Source organism: Hylobates moloch, unplaced genomic scaffold (genome assembly GCF_009828535.3).
Source record: "Hylobates moloch isolate HMO894 unplaced genomic scaffold, HMol_V3 SCAFFOLD_21, whole genome shotgun sequence".
NCBI lineage: Eukaryota > Metazoa > Chordata > Mammalia > Primates > Hylobatidae > Hylobates > Hylobates moloch.
In genome coordinates, this window is record NW_026652296.1 from 17,059,717 (window position 1) to 17,080,437 (window position 20,721).

Sequence of the window (20,721 nt, forward strand, 5' to 3'; positions counted from 1 at the left end):
ATATAAAAAAATTAGCCAGGCGTGGTGGCGCGTGCCTGTAATCCCAGCTAATCAGGAGGCTGAGACGGGAGAATCGCTCAAACCTGGGCGGCGGAGGATGCAGTGAGCTGAGATCGCACCACTGCACTCCAGCCTGAGTGACAAAATGAGACTCCATCTCAAAAAAAAAAAAAAAATGCCTAGTTCCCTTCATCTCCCTCTTTCCCATGAGCCACGCCTGCCTCGGTGGAATGGCATCCTCTGGGCTGGTATCAAGGAGAAGAGATGAGGGAACTCCCAAGGTAGCCCCGGGCAGTCATAGCACTTACTGCCTCTTCTAGGTTGGGGACATCCCCAGCCTCTCTGAGCCTTGCTCTCTCCATCTGTAAAATGGGACTAACAACTTCTGCCCACCTCACAGGACTGCTATGGCGATCAAAAGAAGGCATCTGTGCCCTGTGAAGGTCACAGGGTGCAATCATCATTAAATCAGGGATAGCAGCAGCTGCCATTTGCTGAGAGCAAATGTACAGGACCTGCAAGCCCCCTACAAGCATCACCTGCTTAACTCTCATGACAACGTTGCACTGCTACTGCTCCCCTCCATGGGTGGAACAAGAGAAGCCAAGTAATCAGCCCAACAGCCCTCGGACCATGAGTAGGGAAGCCTGGAGACACTCTGAAACTTGGAATCTCAGGCCTGGTGCCAGGGCAGCATAAGAGTGTCCAGACTGGCTGGTAGACAACTCACACCCAATGCTCAGCTTGACACCCCCAACACCAACACAAAGCAATCTCACAGTCCCCAGGTACACTGGTGAGTGAAGGCCCACTGTGTGCAAGGCACTGTCCCAGCAGTTACCTTTTGGTCTTCCTCCTTGGTCCATGGCCCCTTGACAAGGTCTGGATTCAAAACTCTCAGCCACCTGTACTGGCATTGCTGGTCAGTGCGGTTCTGGGAAAAGAACAGAAGAACAAACCAATCTGTGAGAACTTCTGGGACCTCAGGCCGGGAGCCTGGTTAAGTACTAGGCTCAGGGGCCCATGGCCTGGGACTAGGCACACCTTGGGTAGGTGTGCCCTGTTCCATGCAGCCACCACACACTGCAAGCCCACATGCCAGAACATGGGCGGTTTCCCTTTGCTACACGAGATGGCAAACTCGGGCCCCTGTGGGAAGCCACCCCCTACCAACCAAACACAAGGGGCCACCATCACAAGTCTTTAATTCCTTGTATGTCAGGGACCCCTGCTTTTTTCTAGGAGACCATTTTTATTCCCTGAAGAGTTCAGATTACACAGAAGAGGGGGAGATGAGGAAATGGGGCAGGAAGGGATCTGGTGATGTGCTTTCTGAGCAGCCCAGGCAGTAAGACATATGGCAGCTCCTGCCACACCCCCTCCCTCCCAGACACCTGTGGGTCAGGGGTGGGAGGGCCTGAGAAGGAGGTCCTGAGGGGAACCCCCTCACCATCAGGAGGCTCTAAATACTCGAATGTGGTAGCACCTGCCAGCCCTGCAGGGGCCTCACCATGAAGCCTGCTGAAAGCATCGCTTCCCCTCAGTTTCAGTCTCACTGTTGAGAAACCGAACACCTGTTCACTCCTGACTTACAGGAAGAAATGCAAATATGCACCACATGCTGCAAATGTCTCAGAGCCTGAAGACCACCAGGCATGCTGAGGAGCTGGGAGATGTTTACAGCAGTGTACCCTGAATGCCAGTTTGGGAAGAGAGATCCTACAAAGGTCCATTTGCCCTGTTTTATTTGGTTTGTTTTCAGGGGCTTAGTAAGGAGCTCCCTTTTCTCCTCCTTGGCAAAGTCTGTCGCAGGCACACTGTTCTCCCAGAGCCCTTGCCCCGAGGGAGGGCCACAGGGGGACTGTACTCACAGGGAAGTGGCTGGCCAGGAACTTCCAGTCCTGCTGTCCAAACTGCCTCACCAGGGCCCTCAGCTGCTCGTCCTGCCAACACCAGAAAGACAGGGGCTCAGCACACATACATGCAGAAAACCTCAGGGCTGCCCATGACAGAGCCCAATCTAAAAGGAACAGCCTCGTTCATCCATTCCGTCATGAAGTGAATACGTACAAGGTGCCAGGCGCTACAGCTGCAGCAGCAGGCAGCAAAAGAGCTGCCCCTGATCTCATGGGAGGGAGCCAGCTGGCAATAGAAGGCTCACAGGAACAAAAGCAAAGCCACACCCTGCTGGGAGATATGGAGAGGTACGTGGTGACTGCCTACTCAGGGACACTAAGGGACAGGTTCCAAGGAAATGCCGAATAGCTAAAAAGGAGGAAGCAAAACAGATCCAAGATGATTTTGGAGGGAACCATAGGGGCCAGACCATTCGCAGCATCAGTTCAACCATCTATCATGCAAAACCACTGATGTGTTTGAACAGTGGGTGGTCACAGTCAAACGTGCTTTTTATAAAGTTCTCTTTGCCTGCTACAGGGTGGGAAAGGGGCTGGAAGGCAGCAGAGTCGACATAAGGAGGTCATTACTGAACTCGGGCCAGAGTTGACAGTGATTCAGCACTAGAAGCAGGAGGCCTGGGCAAAAACAAGAGTAGTTAGAAGACAGGCTAGTATCTATCAAAATAGCCTCCCGAAATGAACTACCAATTCACGCGATAACATGAATCTCAGTGTCACTATGATGTGTGAAAGAAGCCAGACACAAGAGGGTACACACCCTATGATTCCATGCATATGAAATTCTAGAAAATGTAAACTAAGCTATAGGGACAAAAAGTGGTTGTCTGAGGCCAGTAGTGGAAAGGGATGAACAGCAAAGGGGGGCAAGGAACGTCTTGGGGACAATGGAAATGTTCTATAGCCTGGCTGTTCTGGCGGTTCTACTGAATTGTACTACAAATGGTTGTAGTTAATTATATATAAAGCTTTCCTCAGTCAAATCGATTAATATATAAAGAAAATGTCAAGCCAGGCACGGTGGCTCACACCTGTAATCCCAGCACTTTGGGAGGCTGTGGCGGGCAGATCACGAGGTCAGGGGTTCAAGACCAGCCTGGCCAATATGGCAAAACCCCATCTCTATTAAAAATACAAAAATTAGCCAGGTGTGGTGGTGGGTGCCTGTAATCCCAGCTACTCGGGAGGATGAGGCAAAAGAATTGCTTGAACCCGGGAGGCAGAGGATGCAGTGAGCCAAGATCGTGCCACTGCACTCCAGCCTGGGCAACAGAGCAAGAGTAAGACTCCGTCTCAAACAAAAGAAAAAAGAAAATGTCATGCATATAAACAATGGATATTACTCAGTCAAGGGCATTCTGACACATGCTACAGCATGGATGAAATGAGGACACTATGCTAAGTCAAATAGCCAGACAGGGCAAATACTCAGGATTCCACTCACAGGAAGCATCTAAAATAGTCAAAATCAGGCAGGGAGCGGTGGCTCATGCCTTTAATCCCAACACTTTGGGAGGCCGAGGCAGGTGGATCACCTGAGCTCAGGAGTTTGAGACCAGCCTGGCCAACATGGTGAAAGTTCGTCTCTATTAATACAAAAATTAGCCCAGCATGGTGGCGGGCGCCTGTGATCCCAGCTACTCGGGAGGCTGCAGCAGAAGACTCACTTGAACCCGGGAAGTGGAGGTTGCAGTGAGCCAAGATCATGCCATTGCACTGCGGCCTGGGCGACAGAGCAAGACTCTGTCTTGAAAAAATAAAATAAATAAATAAAATAGTCAAAATCACAGAAACAGAGTAGAAAGATAGCTGCCAAGGGCTGGAGGGTGGGAGGAGAGTGAATTCATGTTTAATTAGTTTCAGTTTTCCATCCTTTTTTTTCGTTTTTTGAGATAGGGTCTCTCTTGGTCACCCAAGCTAGAGTGCAGTGGTGCAAACACAGCCCACCACATCCTCAACCTCATGGGCTCAAGTGATCCTTCCACCTCACCCTCCCAAGTAGGTGGGACCACAGACACACACCACCATGCCTGGCTAATTTTTGTTTTTTTGTTGTAGAGACAGGATCTCACATGTTCTTCAGGCTGGTCTAGACTGCCTCAAGCAATCTCCTGCCTCCGCCTCCCAAAGTGCTGGGATTACAGGCCTGAGCCACCGTGACCCACCAAGTTGGTGGGTATTTTTTGTTTGGTTTTTAATGACAGGGTCTTGCTATGTTTTCCCGGATGGTCTAGGACTCCTTGCACTCAGGCAATCCTCCTGCTTCGGCCTCCCACACTGCTCAGTTTACGGGCATAAACCACCGCACTCAGCCAATTTCAAAGATGAAAAAGTTTTAGAGATCTTTTGCAAAACAATCTGAAAATACTTAACACCACTGAACTACAAAGTTAAAGATGGTTAAGGGGTAGATTTAAGGGGGAGGAAAAGGGGATAAACTTAAAGTGAGGTGGTTTTGTCACACACACAAATTTATATGTGTATATATGTATACATGCTCCTAGACAGAAAAATTGGTCACAATGTGGCCCACGACAGGTATCAAAGCCCTCAACTATAGCTTGGCCAGAACCAGTACAGGCTGGGCAAAGTCACCGTAAATTCTCTGGGTGAGCCAGCCTAGGACACCCTTCCCTACCTATTCCATGCCCCCTACCCGCCCTGGCCAGGCTCTCACCTGCTTCCTTCTGTGTTCCCCAGTCCATCTCCGGCACCACCACCCTCCCTGACAACTGACCTGGATACTATCGTTCCCAAACTTACACTCTTCCCACCCACCCTGGGACTCCCCAACGTGGTCAGCTCCATCCCCGCACTGCCCTCTCCACAGCCACCTCTTGCTTGCCTGGCACAGCGCCCTCTCCCACTCCCTCAGCACTGGTCTCTCAGCCCCAGCCTGTGCTCTATATCTTTTTTTTTTTTTTTTTTTTGAGACGGAGTTTTGCTCTTGTTGTCCAGGCTGGAGTGCAATGGTGCGATCCCAGCTCAATGCAACTTCCGCCTCCTGGGTTCAAGTGATTCTCCTGCCTCAGCCTCCCAAATTGCTGGGATTATAGGCGCCCACAACCACACCCAGCTAATTTTTTTGTATTTTTAGTAGAGACAGGGTTCAGCCATGTTGGCCAGGCTGGTCTCGAACTCCTAACCTCAGGTGATCCACCCGCCTCAACCTCCCAAAGTGCTGGGATTACAGGCGTGAGCCACCGCACCAGGCCACCCATCTCTCTTATCAATCCCCCACACAGCAGATGAACTCCCCTGAAGCCCAGCTACATTCACATCACTCCCGGCATTAAAAACCTTCCATCTTTGTCCAGTTCAGAGTTAGAAAAAAACAAACCAAAAACCAAGCTAACCTGGCTCTGTTCTGCATTGAGAGCTGAACAATCCTACAGCTTCTAAGCCCAACACTCAAGGCCCTAGAAGAATCAGCCCCAGTGTATCCTTTCATCTCCGTCAACCATTTCTCCCCTTCAAGGACCCTTCCCTCCAACCAAACTGGCCTCCTGTACTGGCTTTTCTCCACCTACAGCCCCTTTCCTGATCTGACTTACCCACCTTTTTGCACACTGTAGGTCTTCCCTTACTGCTAAATTTCCAAATCCTCATCCTTAGCTCAAAGGTCACTTTCTCCGCATAAGTTTCCTTAACCTCTTCAGGCAGCAGTAATCTCTCCTTCTAAAGGTACTTGCCACCCACTCATCCTACAATTATCAGGTGCCCAGAGCTACAACAGTGACCACCAACAGACACTGATCCTACCGGTGCCACGGATGACCACAGCACATTCCAGGGACCTGTACACGGTCTTATCTCTCCATTCCAGAGAGAAAGCTGCTCTGGGGTAGGAACTTGGTCTTGTTTATTCTTCTAAGCCCACAAGAGCCAAATATAGTCCCTGGTCCACAACAGGATGAGCAGAAAAGGTTTGCTTAGCACGCATCTGGAAAAACATCTTTCATGATTTAAAAGGGTTTTACCACTCACACAGCAAGTTTTAGAAAAAAACAAAACAAGCTAGTCATGGTGGCTCCTATCTGTAATCCCAACACTTTGGGAGGCCAAGGTAGGAAGATTGCTTGAGCCCAGGAGACCAGCCTGGACAACACAGCAAGACCCTCTTCTCTATTTAAAAACAAAAAACAAAAGCAATACAAATAATACAATACAAAAAAAAAAAAAAACCCAATCCTAAAATTAAAGACATCTATGATGTTAACTATGGGTTGAAACAAAACAAAACAAAAAACACTTAAGAACTGAAGACACTAAGAAAAATTGAGGTAAAATAAAAAGGCCAGTAGAAGTCTAAAATGGTACAATCAATTAAGAAAAAGGCAGTTTCTGTAAAACTAAACATACACCTACCCCATGACCATACCTGTCTTCCCAAAAGAAAGGGAAACATGTATTTGCAAAAAGACTTATGCAAGAATCTTCAAGGTAGCACTATACATAATAGCCAAAAACTGGAAACAGTCCAAACATCCATCAACAGGTGAAACGCTGTGTGGTATACCCATACAATGGACTACTATCCAGTGATAGAAAAGGACAAGTTACTGAATCACCCAACACAATGCTGAGCAAAAGCCAGATGCAAAGAATGTAACCGTATGATTTCATTTACAGAAGATTCAAGAACAGGCAAAACATACTATCCTAAGCAAACACTGGAACAGAAAACCAAATACCACATATTCTCATCTATAAGTAAAAGCCAAACACTGAATACACATGGACACGAAGAAGGGAACAAGGAGACCAGGGCCTACTTGAGGGTGGAGGGTGGGAGGGGGGTGGAGGGTGGGAGGAGGATGAGGATCAAAAAACTACCTATTGGGGCTGGGTGCAGTGGCTCACACCTGTAATCCCAGCACTTTAGGAGGCTGAAGTGGGAAGATCACCTGAGGTCAGGAGTTCAAGACCAGCCTGGTGAACATTTTAGTAGAGACAAGTAGAAACCTTGTCTCTACTAAAAATACAAAAATTTACCAGGCATGGTGGCACGTGCTTGTAATCCCAGCTACTTGAGAGGCTGAGGTAGGAGAATCGCTTGAACCCAGGAGGCGGAGGTTGCAGTAAGCTGAGATCGCACCACTGCACTCCAGCCTGGGCAACAGAGAGAGACTGTCTTAAAAAAAAAAAAAAAAAAAAAAACTACCTATTGGGTACCATGCTTATTACCTAGGTAACAAAATAACCTGTACATCAAACTCCCACGACATGCAATTTACCTATATAATAAACCTGCACATATATCCCTGAACCTAAAGTTAAAAACAAAACACACACACACACACACACACACACACACACACACACACACACACACACACACACACACACACACACACACACACACACCAGAAAGAAACAGGCAAAACAAATCAAATCAGCAACTGCCTGGAGCTGGGGAAACCTGACCACAAAGGGCCACAGAGAACTTCTTGGGATAATCAGGGTGGTGCTTACATTGGTATATGCATTTGTCAAAAGTCGTCAAACTGGCTCACCGTAGTGGCTCACGCCTGTAATCCCAGCACTTTGGGAGGCCAAGGTGGGTGGACTGCTTGAGGTCAGGAATTCAAGACTAGCCTGGCCAACATGGTGAAACCCCATCTCTACAAAAATATAAGAATTAGCTGGGCATGATGGCGGGTGCCTGTAATCCTAGCTACTCAGGAGGATCAGGCAGGAGAATCGCTTGAACCCAGGAGGCGGAAGTTGCACTGAATGGAGATCATGCCATTGCACTCCAGCCTGGGAGACAGAGACTCCATATCAAAAAAAAAAAAAAAAAAAGGAAAAAAAACTGATCAAACTGTTCACCATAAAAAGGGGCATTTGGCCAGGGACAGTGGCTCATACCTATAATCCTAGCACTTTGGAAGGCTGAGGTGGGAGAACTGCTTGAGCCCAGAAGTTTGAGACCAGCCTGGGCAACATGTTGAGACCCTGTTTCTACAAAATACAAAAATTAGCCAGGCGTGGTGGTGCATGCCTGTGGTTCCAGCTACTCAGGAGGCTGAGGGGGGAGGATTGCTTCAGCCCAGAAAGTTGAGGCTACAGTGAGCCATGCTAGCATGGCACTCCAGCCTGGGCAACAGAGCAAAAACCCTGTCTCAAAAAGGAAAAAAAAAAGGGCATTTGATTGCATATGATTACATATAAATTATATTTCAATCACATTTATTATAAAATAAAAAGACGGAGCTAGAAAGAAACCAATTCAGGGCTTGATGTCAGAAGGTTCAATACAGTTAATTTTTTTAGAAAAAGAAAGTGGGAGTTGGCAGGGTGCAGTGACTCACGTCTGTAATCCCAGCACGTTAGGAGGCCGAGGCAGGCGGATCACCTGGGGTCAGGAATTCGAGATTAGCCTGGCCAACATGGTGAAACTCCATCTCTACTAAAAATACAAAAATTAAGGCCGGGCGCAGTGGCTCACGCCTGTAATCCCAGCACTTTGGGAGGCCAAGGCGGGCAGTTCATGAGATCAGGAGTTTGAGATCAGCCTGGCCAGCATGGTGAAGCCCCCGTATCTACTAAAAATACAAAAAAAAAAAAAAAATTAGCTGGGCATGGTGGCGCATGCCTGTAATCCCAGCTACTCGGGAGACTGAGGCAGGAGAATTGCTTGAATCCGGGAGGCAGAGGTTGCAGTGGGCCAAGATCGTGCCACTACACTCCAGCCTGGGTGACAAAGCGAGACTCTGTCTCAATTCTTGAGGCAGAGAATCGTTGAACCAGAGGGAGTTGCAGTGATGATTATGCCTTTGCCTCTACCTGGGTGACAAATAAAAAAAAGAAAGGGGGAGTTACAGACTTGGCCAAACCTCCTAGCAGTCAAAAGGCAAAAAGCACAATCAATGTCCACGACATAGAACATGCCAGCTGCTCAGGAGACACGATCGGCCCTGAGGTCTAGGACACACATCCCCTTCCCACCCGCTGAGTCTTCAGAATTGAGAGTCCCCCAGAATGCTCTGAGAAGAGGCATGAGGACAATCAGTGGACCCAACCCTTCCTTTACCGGCTCCTCCTCTTCATCCCATCTGATGAGACATCAGGTAGACACTCCAGGCTCAGCTCCTCTGGACAGCCCCCAGCTGCCATCAACCCTCTTCCCCATGGCACTCACCTCCTCATGGGTCCATTTGACCTTGCACTTGCTATCCCTCTGCTCCGGCACATCTGAATCTGTGTCCTGGTAGTGCAGCTCATCCAGATCCTCGCTATGGGGAAAGCAGGCCAAGGGTAAAGGATGGTGTGTCCATATGTTTTACATAATGGACAACATGTAGGCAGCGGCCAGCCCACCCTGGGGAAAGGTCTGGGGGAGAGAGGCTCTTACTTTTTCTTCTTTTTAAGACATAGGCACTTCTGCTTCACTTATTTTTATTGAGACAGGGTCTCACTCTGTCACTGGGCTGGAATTCAGGGTGGCATGATCGTAGCTCACTGCAGCCTTGAACTCCTGGACTCAAATGATCCTCCCGCCCCAGCCTCCTAAGTAGCTGGGACTACAGGGGTATGCCACCACGCCCGGCTAACTTTTGTATTTTTTGTAGTGACGGGGTCTCACCATATTGCCCAGGGTGGTTTTGAACTCCTGGGCTCAAGCAATCCTCCCACCACGGCCTCCCAAAGTGCTGGGACTATAGGCATGAGCCACCACGCCTGACCACACCTCTTTTTAAATTTTTTAATGAAATAGGGTTAAGAGCTACTTTCTTCTTTTTTATTTTCAGGAATGCCCTAGTGATTTCAAAAGCTGTATAAAAAAAAAAAAAAAATGAGGCCAGGCACAGTGGCTCAAACCTGTAATCCCAGCACTTTGGGAGGCCGAGGTGGGTGGACTGCTTGAGGTCAGGAGTTCAAGACCAGCCTGATCAAACACAGTGAAACCCCATCTCTACTAAAAATACAAATATTAGCTGGGTGCGGTGGCGCATGCCTGTAATCCCAGCTACTCAGGAGGCTGAGGCAGAAGAATTGCTTGAACCCGGGAGGTGAAGGTTGCAATGAGCCAAGATCATGTCACTGCACTCCAGCCTGCGTGACAAAGCAAGACTGTCTCAAAAAAAGGAAAAAGAAAGTTAAGATTTCACCAAGAATATTATGTTCAAAATCAGACTATCACTTTTTCCTTTCAGTAACCAACCTGCATGGATATTTTAAGGAATAAAGTTGATGAAGTAAGTTATCAGGCATCAGGATTTTAAGAGGTATCAGTTATTTGGAAAAAAAATTCTAAATATATTCTCTATGTCCATTTGTTGTTTTTCTTCTTTTAGGGACAGAGTCTGGCTCTGTCACCCAGACTGGAATGTAGTGGCATAATCATAGCTCACTGCAGCCTCCAACTCCTAGGCTCAAGCAATCCAATCCTCCCACCTCAGCCTCCCAAGTACCTGGAACAACCAGCATATGACACTATGCCTGGCTATTTTGTATTTTTTTGTAGAAACATCTCACTATTTTGCCTAGGCTCATCTGGAACTCCTGGCCTTAAGCAATCCTCCCACCTTGGCCTCCCAAAGTGCTGGTACTACAGGCCTGAGCCACTGTGACTGGCCAAGTTGTTTTTTCGTGTGGGGATTTTTTTTTTTTTTTTTTTTGTAATGACAGGGTCTCAGTATGCTGCCCAGACTGGTCTTGAACTCCTGGGCTCAAGGGACCCTCCTGCCTCAGCCTTCCAAAGTAACTTGGATTACAGGTGTGCACCACTGTGTCCGGCTTATGTCCATTTTTGCAAATCCCTTTTCAATCCTTGCCTACACACAGGCATAATTAATGGAGAGAAAAATCAGTGTACAATTGCCTACACACAGGCATAATTAATGGAGAGAAAAATCAGTGTACAGTATCTTTTTTCTTTTTTTGAGATGGAGTTTCACTCTGTTGCCCAGGCTAGAGTGAAGTGGCGACATCTCAGCTCACTGCAACCTCTGCCCCCAGGTTCAGGCTATTCTCCTTCCTCAGCCTCCCAAGTAGCTGGGATTACAGGCACCTGCCACCGCGCCTGGCTAATTTTTTTTGTATTTTTAGCAGATATAGGGTTTCACCATCTTGGCCAGGCTGGTCTTGAACTCCTGACCTTGTGATCCACCCGCCTTGGCCTCCCAAAGTGCTGGGATTACAGGCGTGAGCCACTGCGCCTGGCCCAGTGTACAATATCTTCTAACGCAGCTGTAGGGAAAAAAAAAACAGTACGAGCTGCTTTGAATTCTGAGTGTTTTTACTCTACCAGGCAATCTTCCAAGTTGCTCCAAAAAATCCTCGTATTTATCCAGTTTAATAGTTACAAAAACGGAAATCAGGCCAGGTGTGGTGGCTCACACCTGTAATCTCAGCACTTTGGGGCCAAGACAGGCAGATCACCTGAGGTCAGGAGTTCGAGACTAGCCTGACCAACATGGAGAAACCCTGTCTCTACTAAAAATAGAAAATTAGCCAGATGTGATGGCGCATGCCTGTAATCCCAGCTACTCAGGAGGCTGAGGCAGGAGAATCGCTTGAACCTGGGAGGCGGAGGTTGCGGTGAGCTGAGATCAAGCCATTGCACTCTAGCCTGGGCAATAAGAGCGAAACTCCGTCTCACAAAAAAAAAAAAAAAATGGAAATCAGCCGGGCACGGTGACTCACACCTGTAATCCCAGCACTTTGGGAGGCCAAGGTGGGTGGATCACAAGGTCAGGAGTTCGAGACCAGCCTGGTCAATATGGTAAAATCCTATCTCTACTAAAAATACAAAAATTAAGGCCAGATGCAGTGGCTCACGCCTATAATCTCAGCACTTTGGGAGGCCAAGGCGGGCGGATCACGAGGTCAGGAGATCAAGACCAGCCTGGCCAACATGGTGAAATGATGTCTCTACTAAAAATACAAAAAAAATTAGCTGGGTGTGATGGCATGCACCTGTAATCCCAGCTACTCGAGAGGCTGAGGCAGGAGAACTGCTTGAACCCAGGAGGCGGAGGTTGCAGTGAGCGGAGATCAGAGATCGTGCCACTGCACTCTAGCCTGGGCGACAGAGCAAGACTCCACCCTAAAAAAAAAAAAAAAAAAGAAACCACAAAAATTAGCTGGGCATGGTGGCATGTACCTGTAGTCCCAGCTACTCAGGAAGCTGAGGCAGGAGAATTGCTTGAACCCAGGAGGCAGAGGTTGCAGTGAGTCGAGATAGTGCCACTGTACTGCAGCCTGGGCAACAGAGGGAGATTCTGTCTCAAAAAGAAAAAAAAAAATGGAAATCATAGGATCCACCTCCAGAGACGTCAGGTGCTTGAGGAAGGTGAGTAATCTTTCCCCAACTCCACCCGACAGGACCTGCATCAGGTCACGTTGGTCAGGTAAGTTGCTAGGTCAGACATTTGTAAACTGGAAAAAGCTTACAGGTTTCCAAACAAGGCAAGTCTAGGTCTTGTGACCAAATGAAAGGCCTACTGTGCTATCCACATTACCTTCTCCTTGTTCTCCAGAGCTCACCGTTGCTTCCTAGAGTCACTCCTGTACTTCCACAGCACATGGGAAACCTTCCTGTCTCGGGCCCTTACACTGCAACTGCCTGTCTCCTCTACATCATCTACAAAGGTCAGCTCCACCTTGGTATCCCAGGGTTTATCACCAAAAGGCCTTAAGAAATGTTTGCCCAGGGACTGACTGAATACACAAATGAATGAAAAAATGTGCAAAGCTGCTGCCTATTAGTCAATAAGAAATACTAATTAAATTTTTTAGGCCAGGCAAGACCCAATTTCAAAAGAAAAAAATTTTCAGAAATAGGAAAGGAAGGGACGGTGTCTACAGTCAGCAATACAGAAGGATCTGGAATTCATTCCTGACCCAGTTCATGGGTCCTCCACCATTGCAATATAGAAGGCAAAAATCCAGAAGATACTAATAACAGAATGAAGCTGGCTTTAAAATCAACTGCCCCCAGACAGCTCGTGACAGAAACCATCTTTGCTTCTCCAGCATCCAGCACAAAGAAGGCCTGGCTTCTAACAGGTCAGCAAATATTCTTTTAAGGATGAAAAGATGTCTGCATGGACACTCCCTGGTGCTCCAATGCTGTTTATTTTTTTATTTTATTTTTTTGAGATAGAGTCTCGCATTGTCACCCAGGCTGGAGTGCAGTGGCATGATCTCGACTTAGAGCAACCTCCACCTCCTGGGTACAGGCGAATTTCTCCTGCCTCAGCCTCCCGAGTAGCTGCGATTACAGGCGCCTACCACCACGCCTGGCTAATTTTTGTATTTTTGGTAGAGACGAGGGGTTTCACCATGTTGGTCAAGCTGGTCTTGAACTCTTGGCCTCCCAAAGTGCTGGGATTACAGGAATGAGCTACCACACCCAGCCTCCAATGCTGTTTGATAGGGTCAGCATCTCAGACAACTGGGGCATTTCTGTGAGATGATATATTTTACCGTATGTGCTGGCCATCAACTTCACCCACATTCTCATTATCCCCCTTAACAGATGCGGAAATTGAGGCTCAGCGGGGGTGAGGCCACCTGCCAAGTTCCTAGAGCCAGGCTCTGAACCTTCCTAACTCCAGACACCTGCAAGTCCTCACATCCTAATCCCGGCTGAAAAAGCAGAGGTTAGTGGTGGCAACCACATTTTGGTCCAACATACCCTACCTTTTGCCCTTCAACGTGCTGGGCTCTGCTCCAGGACAGGGGTGAGTCAGAGACAAAGCGGGAAGTGGGACACTAGGGCAGAGGAGAGTTACAGCAAGTGGACAGGAAATGGGCTGAGGGCTGTGGAGCTGCCATCCTTCACATGGGAGGGGTTCCTCCACTGAGCCCCTCGTGGGAGAAGTAGCCTAGGACCTGGGGGTGGTCTAGGGGCAGTCACTCCTGGAATAACTCTTCCTGAACAAAAAATCAGGATGGGGCCAGGCAAGGTGGCTCACACCTGTCATCCCAGCACTTTGGGAGGCCAACGGGGGGCGAATCCCTGGAAGCCAGGAGTTCGAGACCAGCCTGGGTAACATAGTGAGGTGAGACACGACGCAAGGCCACCCCCCGCTTCCATCTCTACAAAAAATAAAACAGGCCAGACGAGGTGGCTCACGCCTGTAATCCTAGCACTCTGTGAGGCCAAGGCGAGCGGATTGCCTGAGCAACACAGTGAAACCCGTCTCTACTAAAAATCCAAAAAATTAGCCAGGTGTGGCAGCATGCACCCATAGTCCCAGGTACTTGGGAGGCTGAGACAGAATTCCTTGAACCCAGGAGGCAGAGGTTGCAGTGAGCCGAGATTGTGCCACTGCACTCCAGCCTGGGCGACACAGAGTGGCTCTGTCTCCTAAATAATTAAATAAATTAGCCAGTTGTGGTGCCCGTGCCCATAGTCCCAGCTACTCAGCCTGCAGTCCCAGCTGGCTGAGGTGGGAAGATCACTTGAACCTGGGAGGTTGAGGCTACGGTGAGCTATGACTGCACCACAGCACTCCAGCCTGGACTGCAGAGGGAGACCCTGCCTCCAAAAACAAAACAAAACAAAACAAAACAAAACAAAACAAAACAAACAAACAAAAAAAACCAGGGCAGGGTCTGATAGGTGCCTGAACAGAAAACTCTTCCTGGACATTGGCGCTGTCCTGGGAAAGTGGGGCCTGAGGAACACAGTCCCTGTGCTCAGATCCCTATCCTCAGCCTGAAAGGGCAAAAGTCTAGAGGGATGGAAGGCTTCATCTTCAGATGAGGCTATCGTCTAAAGAAGGACCGAAGGTTGGCCGGGCAAGGTGGCTCATGCCTGTAATCCCAGCACTTTGGGAGGCCGAGGCGGGCCGAACACACAAGGTCAGGAGATCGAGACCATCCTCGCTAACATGGTGAAACCCTGTCTCTACTAAACATACAAAAAATTAGCCCGGCGTGGTGACACGCGCCAGAAGTCCCAGCTACTCGGGCGGCTGAGGCAGGAGAATCGCTTGAACCTGGGAGGCGGAGGTTGCAGTGAGCCAAGATCGCGCCACTGCACTCCAGCCTGAGCGACAGAGCGAGACTCCTTCTCCAAAAAAAAAAAAAAAAAGAGGGACCGAAGGTTATCTGAGCTGCAGCGATCCAGGCAGGGAAGAGGTCAGGACCCCACTGTCCTGTCTCCCAGGCAGGCTGAAAAGCTTGGAGCTCAGGCCCCAGGCGCACAGGTGTAAGACAAGGATCTGGAGCCACAGACCTGGCTCCGGGCTTGGCTCTGCCACTTAAGTCTCTGGGGAAATAAGTAAAATGGAGACCGCAGTTCCTGCCTTTGCCCCAGGGACTCTCTCTCCCCCGCACCTTCAACCCCAGCTGCCCAAAGCTCCTCGTGGGAAGAGGAAGAGAGGTCTCAAACCGAACCAAGATGGGGTGCGGAACCCAGGTGGGAGCACCCTTCTCAGTCCAGGAGAGAGGGCTTGGGGGACTCTGTACTCCCCGGAATGTTAAGGAGCCAAGCCCACCCACCAAGTTGACCCAAAACTAGGCTGGAACAAGTGCCTCCCAGGCTCAGTCTCCCACTGGCTGGGACTTGAAGACTCCCTCTCGCTCCCAGGGGTCGCCTCCCTCCCCGGCGAAGGCCCTGCCAGCTGACACCGGCCGGCCCACCCCCATCCCGCAATTAGGCGGGAGACAAAATGACATCATGCAGGGCTTGGCCCGGGTCCCAGGAGACCCGCCCGACCCAGCTCCGAGGCCCAGCAGGTCCGGGGAGCCGCGAGGTACTCCCAAGAGCCCCCCAGCTCTACACGCGCCCCTGCCTCAGAGGGCCCAGGACGCAGCATTTCCGCGGAAACACCCCGCCCCCAAAACACACACACACCTCAGCTTGGAGGGAGCCTGGGGAGGGTCGGGGGGAGCTGGGTGGGGGAGGGGTGAGTTAAAGGGAGGGGGAGGGGCCCAAGCCCACCCGGCTCGTCTCACCAGCGCGTCCGCCGAGACATCCCCCCGGCCCGGACCGCGCCGCGCTCGCCCGCCCGCCGGCAGAGCCCGGAGCGGGAGCCGGGCCGGGGTCAGGACGCGGGCTGCTCCGGCCGCTCCGGGTCCCGGGCCGCGCTCGAAGGCGTCAGCGTGTCAGCAGGTCCCGCGCTCCCCGCTCGCAGGAACTGCAGTCGCCGCCGGCGCGGGTTGAAGCACTTTTCTATCTCCCGCCAAGCGCGTCGGCGCCGCCCGGGCCTGGCGCGCGGGCGCCGGGGGGAGGGGCCTGTGGGAGGGGCGGGGCCTGCGGGGGGGGCGGGGCCTGCGGGGAGGCACCTGCCCAGACCCTCCAGGGCCGGCTGCCGGACAGGGGCGGCGGCCGCGACTTGGGAGTTGTGGAGCGGGCTGGGATGTGACCGAGGCCTGGCTCAGGTGTCAGTCCGGGGCGGCCCAGGAGTATCCCACATAGCGAAGACCGAGGAAGGGGAGCGAGGCGCGAGCATGGGAGAGCCAGCCAGGGAAAGCGCCAGGGCGGAATCCCCCACGCTAGTCCAAGCCACTCCTACGTCCCTAGAGCCCCACCCTAAAGCGGCCCCTCACCCTACCTGTGCCTCTCCCTGCTTCCTCTCCCTGCTTCCTCTCCTACCTCCGAGAGACCCTCCTTAATAGACTTCATTTTTTGTTGTTCATTTTCTTAGAGGCAGGTTCTTGCTCTGTCGCCCAGGCTGGAGTGCAGTTTCGCGATCATAGCTCACTGCAACCTCCACCTCCTAGGCTCAGGCGATCCTCCCACCTCAGCCTCCCGAGTAGCTAAGACCGGGCACTCGCCACTACACCCGGCTGATTTTTGTTTTGTTTTTTTTTTTGAGACGGAGTCTCGCTCTGTCGCCAGGCTGGAGTGCAGTGGCGCGATCTTGGCTCACTGCAACCTCCACCTCCCGGGTTCAAGCGATTCCCCTGCCTCAGCCTCCCAAGTAACTGGAACTACAGGCGCGCGCCACCACGCCCGGCTATTTATTTTATTTTATTTTAGTATTTTAGTAGAGATGGGGTTTCATCATGTTGGCCAGGATGGTATCGATCTCCCGATCTCGTGATCCGCCCGCCTCGGCCTCCCAAAGTGCTGGAATTACAGGAGTGAGACACCTCCCTTTTTTTTTTTTTCTTTTTTTGGGGGGGGGGGTCTTGCTATGTTGCTGTTGCCTAGACTGGTCTAGAAACTCCTGGGCTCAAGGGATCCTGCCGCTTTGTCCTCCCAAAGTGCTGGGATTACAGGCGTGAACGCTTTCCAGAATTTAAAACCATCCTCCTCTCCCTCAGGGTAAATTCCTTACTCCACAATCACATTTATCTGATCTTCCAGACCACCCAGCCCTGGCCAAAAGAAACGGCCTCTTTGCCTTTGCCTGAGCCATTACCCAGGGCAGGAACACTTCCTGCCCCTCCCACGTGGCTGATTCCTATTTAATTTGGGGTCCACTGCCCACAATCTGCCTGTAGGCTTCTGCATTTCCCCCTTTGAATTGGGAGCATCCTGAGGTCCAGGTGGCCTCTCAATGCACCCCAGTATCTCCAGGGCCCAGAAGAAGACCTGACATAAGCCCCAGGCAAAGGTTTGTTGAATTGAATTCAGTTTACCTTGGATTTAAACTCCCAGAGATTAGGCCAGACATAGTGGCCCACGCCAGTAATCCTAGCACTTAGGGAGGCTGAAGTGGGAGAATTGATTCAGTCCAAAAGCTTGAGACCAGCCTGGGGATCACAGTGAGACCCTGTCTTTACAAAAAAATAAGAAAAAATAAGAAATTACCTGGCTGTGGTGGTGAATGCCTGTAATCCCAGCTACTTGGGAGGCAGAGGCAGGAAGATTGCTTAAGCCCAGGAGTTCGAGGGGCTCAAGCCCTCATCATCCCGCCACTGCACTCCAGTCTGGTGACAGACAGTGAGACTGTCTCTCCTTGAGATTTAGCAAAGGTTTTCTATTTTAGATTGACATTTACCAAGTACCAAGGATCAAGCCACACTGGACTTCCTGGGAGCAGTGCTGAGAGGAAGATAAATGAGCTCTGAGACAGGATGCTGAAGAGACCAAGCCAAACCCCAGCCTTTTAGCCCCTGTTCAGGCCTCAGAGCCCCCTTCCAGAAGCTGCTGGCCACCTGGGGACAGTCCAGCCACCAGCTGCTGCAAACTTCACTTACCACAGAAGAAGGAAGACTAACTCACATCTTAAGTGCTAGAAGCTTCCACATCACTTAACTCAGGGTTTCTCCCGCCCACTCCCCTTATAAAGTAATTAATGTGGACATGCCCACTTCATTGAAAGCACAGCCTCCATAGCCAAACTTCCTGGGGTTTAAGTCCCAGCTCCACCATTCAGTTGCCGTATCTTAGGCAAATTACCTAACTTTTTTTTTTTTTTTTTTAGACCAAGTCTGGCTTTATCGCCCAGACTGGAGTGCAGTGGCGTGATCTCGGCTCACTGCAACCCCCACTTCCCGGGTTCAAATGATTCTCCCACCTCAGCCTCTCGAGTAGCTAGGACTACAAGAACGCGCCAGCATGCCTGGCTAATTTTTGTATTTTTATAGAGACGGGTTTTCATCATGTTGGCCAGGCTGGTCTTGAACTTCTGACCTCAGGTGATCTACCCGACTCAGACTCCCAAAGTGCTGGGATTACAGGCATGAGCCATCATGCCCAGCCAATTACCTAACTCTTCTGTGCCTCAGTTTTCTCACCTGGAAAAATGGGATTTATCAAAATTTTAGATAGCTTTTAAACTATCAGCCTCCCAAGTAACTGGGGTTACAGGCGCACGCAGCCATGCCCGGCTAATATTTCCAGCCAGCATTCTGTTTATAAATTGTAACTCATTTAATCCTTGTAACAACTCTATGAGGTAGATACTGGGATTATCCTCTTTTAGCAGATGGGAAAACTGAGGCACAGACTTCCCCAAGGTCACACTGCTAGTAAATGGCAGAGCAGGGATTCAAACCTGGCCTGTCTGGTTCTAGAGTCTATGCTCTTAATCACTATACTTTGTAGGTAATTATAGGATTAAATAAATTAATACGTGTAAAGCACCAAAAACAGTTCCTGGCACATAATGAGAGCTATATTGGCCGGGCACAATGGCTCATGCCCGTATTCCCAACACTTTGGGAAGCTGAGGTGAGTGAGTCACCTAAGGTCAGGAGTTTGAGACCAGCTTGGCCAACATAGTGAAACCCCATCTCTACTAAAAATATAAAATATTAGCCAGGCATGGTGGCGTGCACCTGTAACCCCAGCTCCTCAAGAGGCTGAGGCAGGAGAATCACTTAAACCCAGGAGGCGGAGGTTGCAGTGAGCCGAGATCGTGCCACTGCACTCCAGCCTTGGCAACAGAGCAAGACTCCATCTCAATAACCCCAGCCTCCCGAAGCTAGGGTTACAGAAGCACTCCGCCATGCCCGACTAATTTTTTGTATTTTAATAGACATCGGGGTTTCACCATATTCCCCAGGCTGGTCTCGAACTGCTGATCTCAGGCAATCCACCCACCTCGGCCTCCCAAAGTGCTAGGATTACAGGCATGAGCCACTGCGCCCAGCAAAAAAAGAACTATATTACTGTTAGCTATTATTACTACTGTAATTCTTCAGCTGCCCTCACTCTTATCCTTTGAGGTCCACACATTAGTCATCCCATTTCAGGGAGAGGCAGGACCTGACAGCTTGGGCAAGGTATCTGCCCAAAGCAAGAGACAGGGAACAGCTGCAGAGTGCACTTGCAACCTGGAACTGGGGCCAGTTAACCAATGCCCTAGAGCCAAAGAAGCCTGGAGTCAGTGCTGCGAGTCAGGCAGCAGGGAGATCACCCTAGTGCCAGATGGAATCTGATGATCTCCACACATTTCCTCTCCAGTTATCATCATACCAACAGATATCCTCTGGAGAGAGGATTCCCAGTGTCCCGAGTGAAACCACATCTGGAAGTGGTCCCTGGACTCTTGACTAATAACATACAGAACTTACCTCTGCTGGGAAACTTTTCCTGAAAACGCCCTCCTTGGACAGGGAGGCTCCAGGTATTTGGTTATTCCACAATTTGCCCCAACCCCGGCTCCAGACCGAGGCCTTGACCCTATGTTGGGAAGATACAGGATCAAATCAACTTATTAAATGCTCTGGGCTCAGCACCAGCTTGGACACCAAACAAACACTGATTGATGATAAGTAGAATCACATGGCCCTTCTGGCTGGAGTCTTCCCCCTCCACCTCCAGAGCATCCTCCTTATCATTCTTGTCCTCATCACACTTCCTCCACCCACTATTTTATTTCTCTCTCAACAGAAAGGACAGCCTGTGCACATTTTAAGCTTCAGAACTCAGAACTTTGCTATAGCTTGGCTTCTGGTAGGTACTCATGGAAGGGTTTTACACATTCCATTTAAATTGAGTGGATGCAATGTTACAAAGCTAACATTTGGCCTGGAGAGTTAGAAAGGCTTGGACCTCAAGTGAGAAAGCTGGGAGTGCTAGAGTTTGAATTATATCTTATAAAATATGGGACATCAAAAGAGATTCAGGCTGGGCACGGTGGCTCATGCCCGTAATCCCAGCACTTTAGGAGGCCAAGGCAGGTGAATTACTTTGAGGTCAGGACTTTGAGACCAGCCTGGCCAACATGGTGAAACCCTATAATTATTAAAAATACAAAAATTAGCCGGGCATGGTGGCACAAACCTGTAGTCTCAGCTACTCAGGAGGATGAGGCAGGAGAATCACTTGAACCCAGGAGGAGGAGGTTGCCGTGAGCCCAAACTGTGCCACTGCACTCCAGCCTGGGTGACAGAGCAAGACTCTGTCTCAAAAAGAGATTTGGGGCCAGGTGCAGTGGCTCATACC

The 20,721-nt window shown here is 50.1% G+C and overlaps 1 protein-coding gene across 2 annotated transcripts in view; it reads right to left on the reverse strand.

Annotated features, from left to right (window-relative positions):
• Window positions 1-19,954, reverse strand: part of MYBL2 (MYB proto-oncogene like 2) — a 51,126-nt gene extending 31,172 nt beyond the window's left edge. Inside the window, exons 1-5 of one of the 2 annotated variants that reach the window (XM_058433042.1) lie at window positions 19,848-19,954; window positions 17,466-17,603; window positions 9,061-9,154; window positions 1,872-1,943; window positions 842-934 (exon numbers count right to left, since the gene is read on the reverse strand). In XM_058433042.1, coding sequence (XP_058289025.1) covers window positions 842-934; window positions 1,872-1,943; window positions 9,061-9,154; window positions 17,466-17,500 — 294 coding nt within the window. In that variant the 5' untranslated portion in view covers window positions 17,501-17,603; window positions 19,848-19,954. Of the gene's footprint in view, window positions 1-841; window positions 935-1,871; window positions 1,944-9,060; window positions 9,155-15,833; window positions 16,048-17,465; window positions 17,604-19,847 lie in introns of those variants that run through there. The other variant, XM_032143284.2, reaches the window with a different exon arrangement.
• Between the last annotated feature and the right edge of the window lie 767 nt (window positions 19,955-20,721).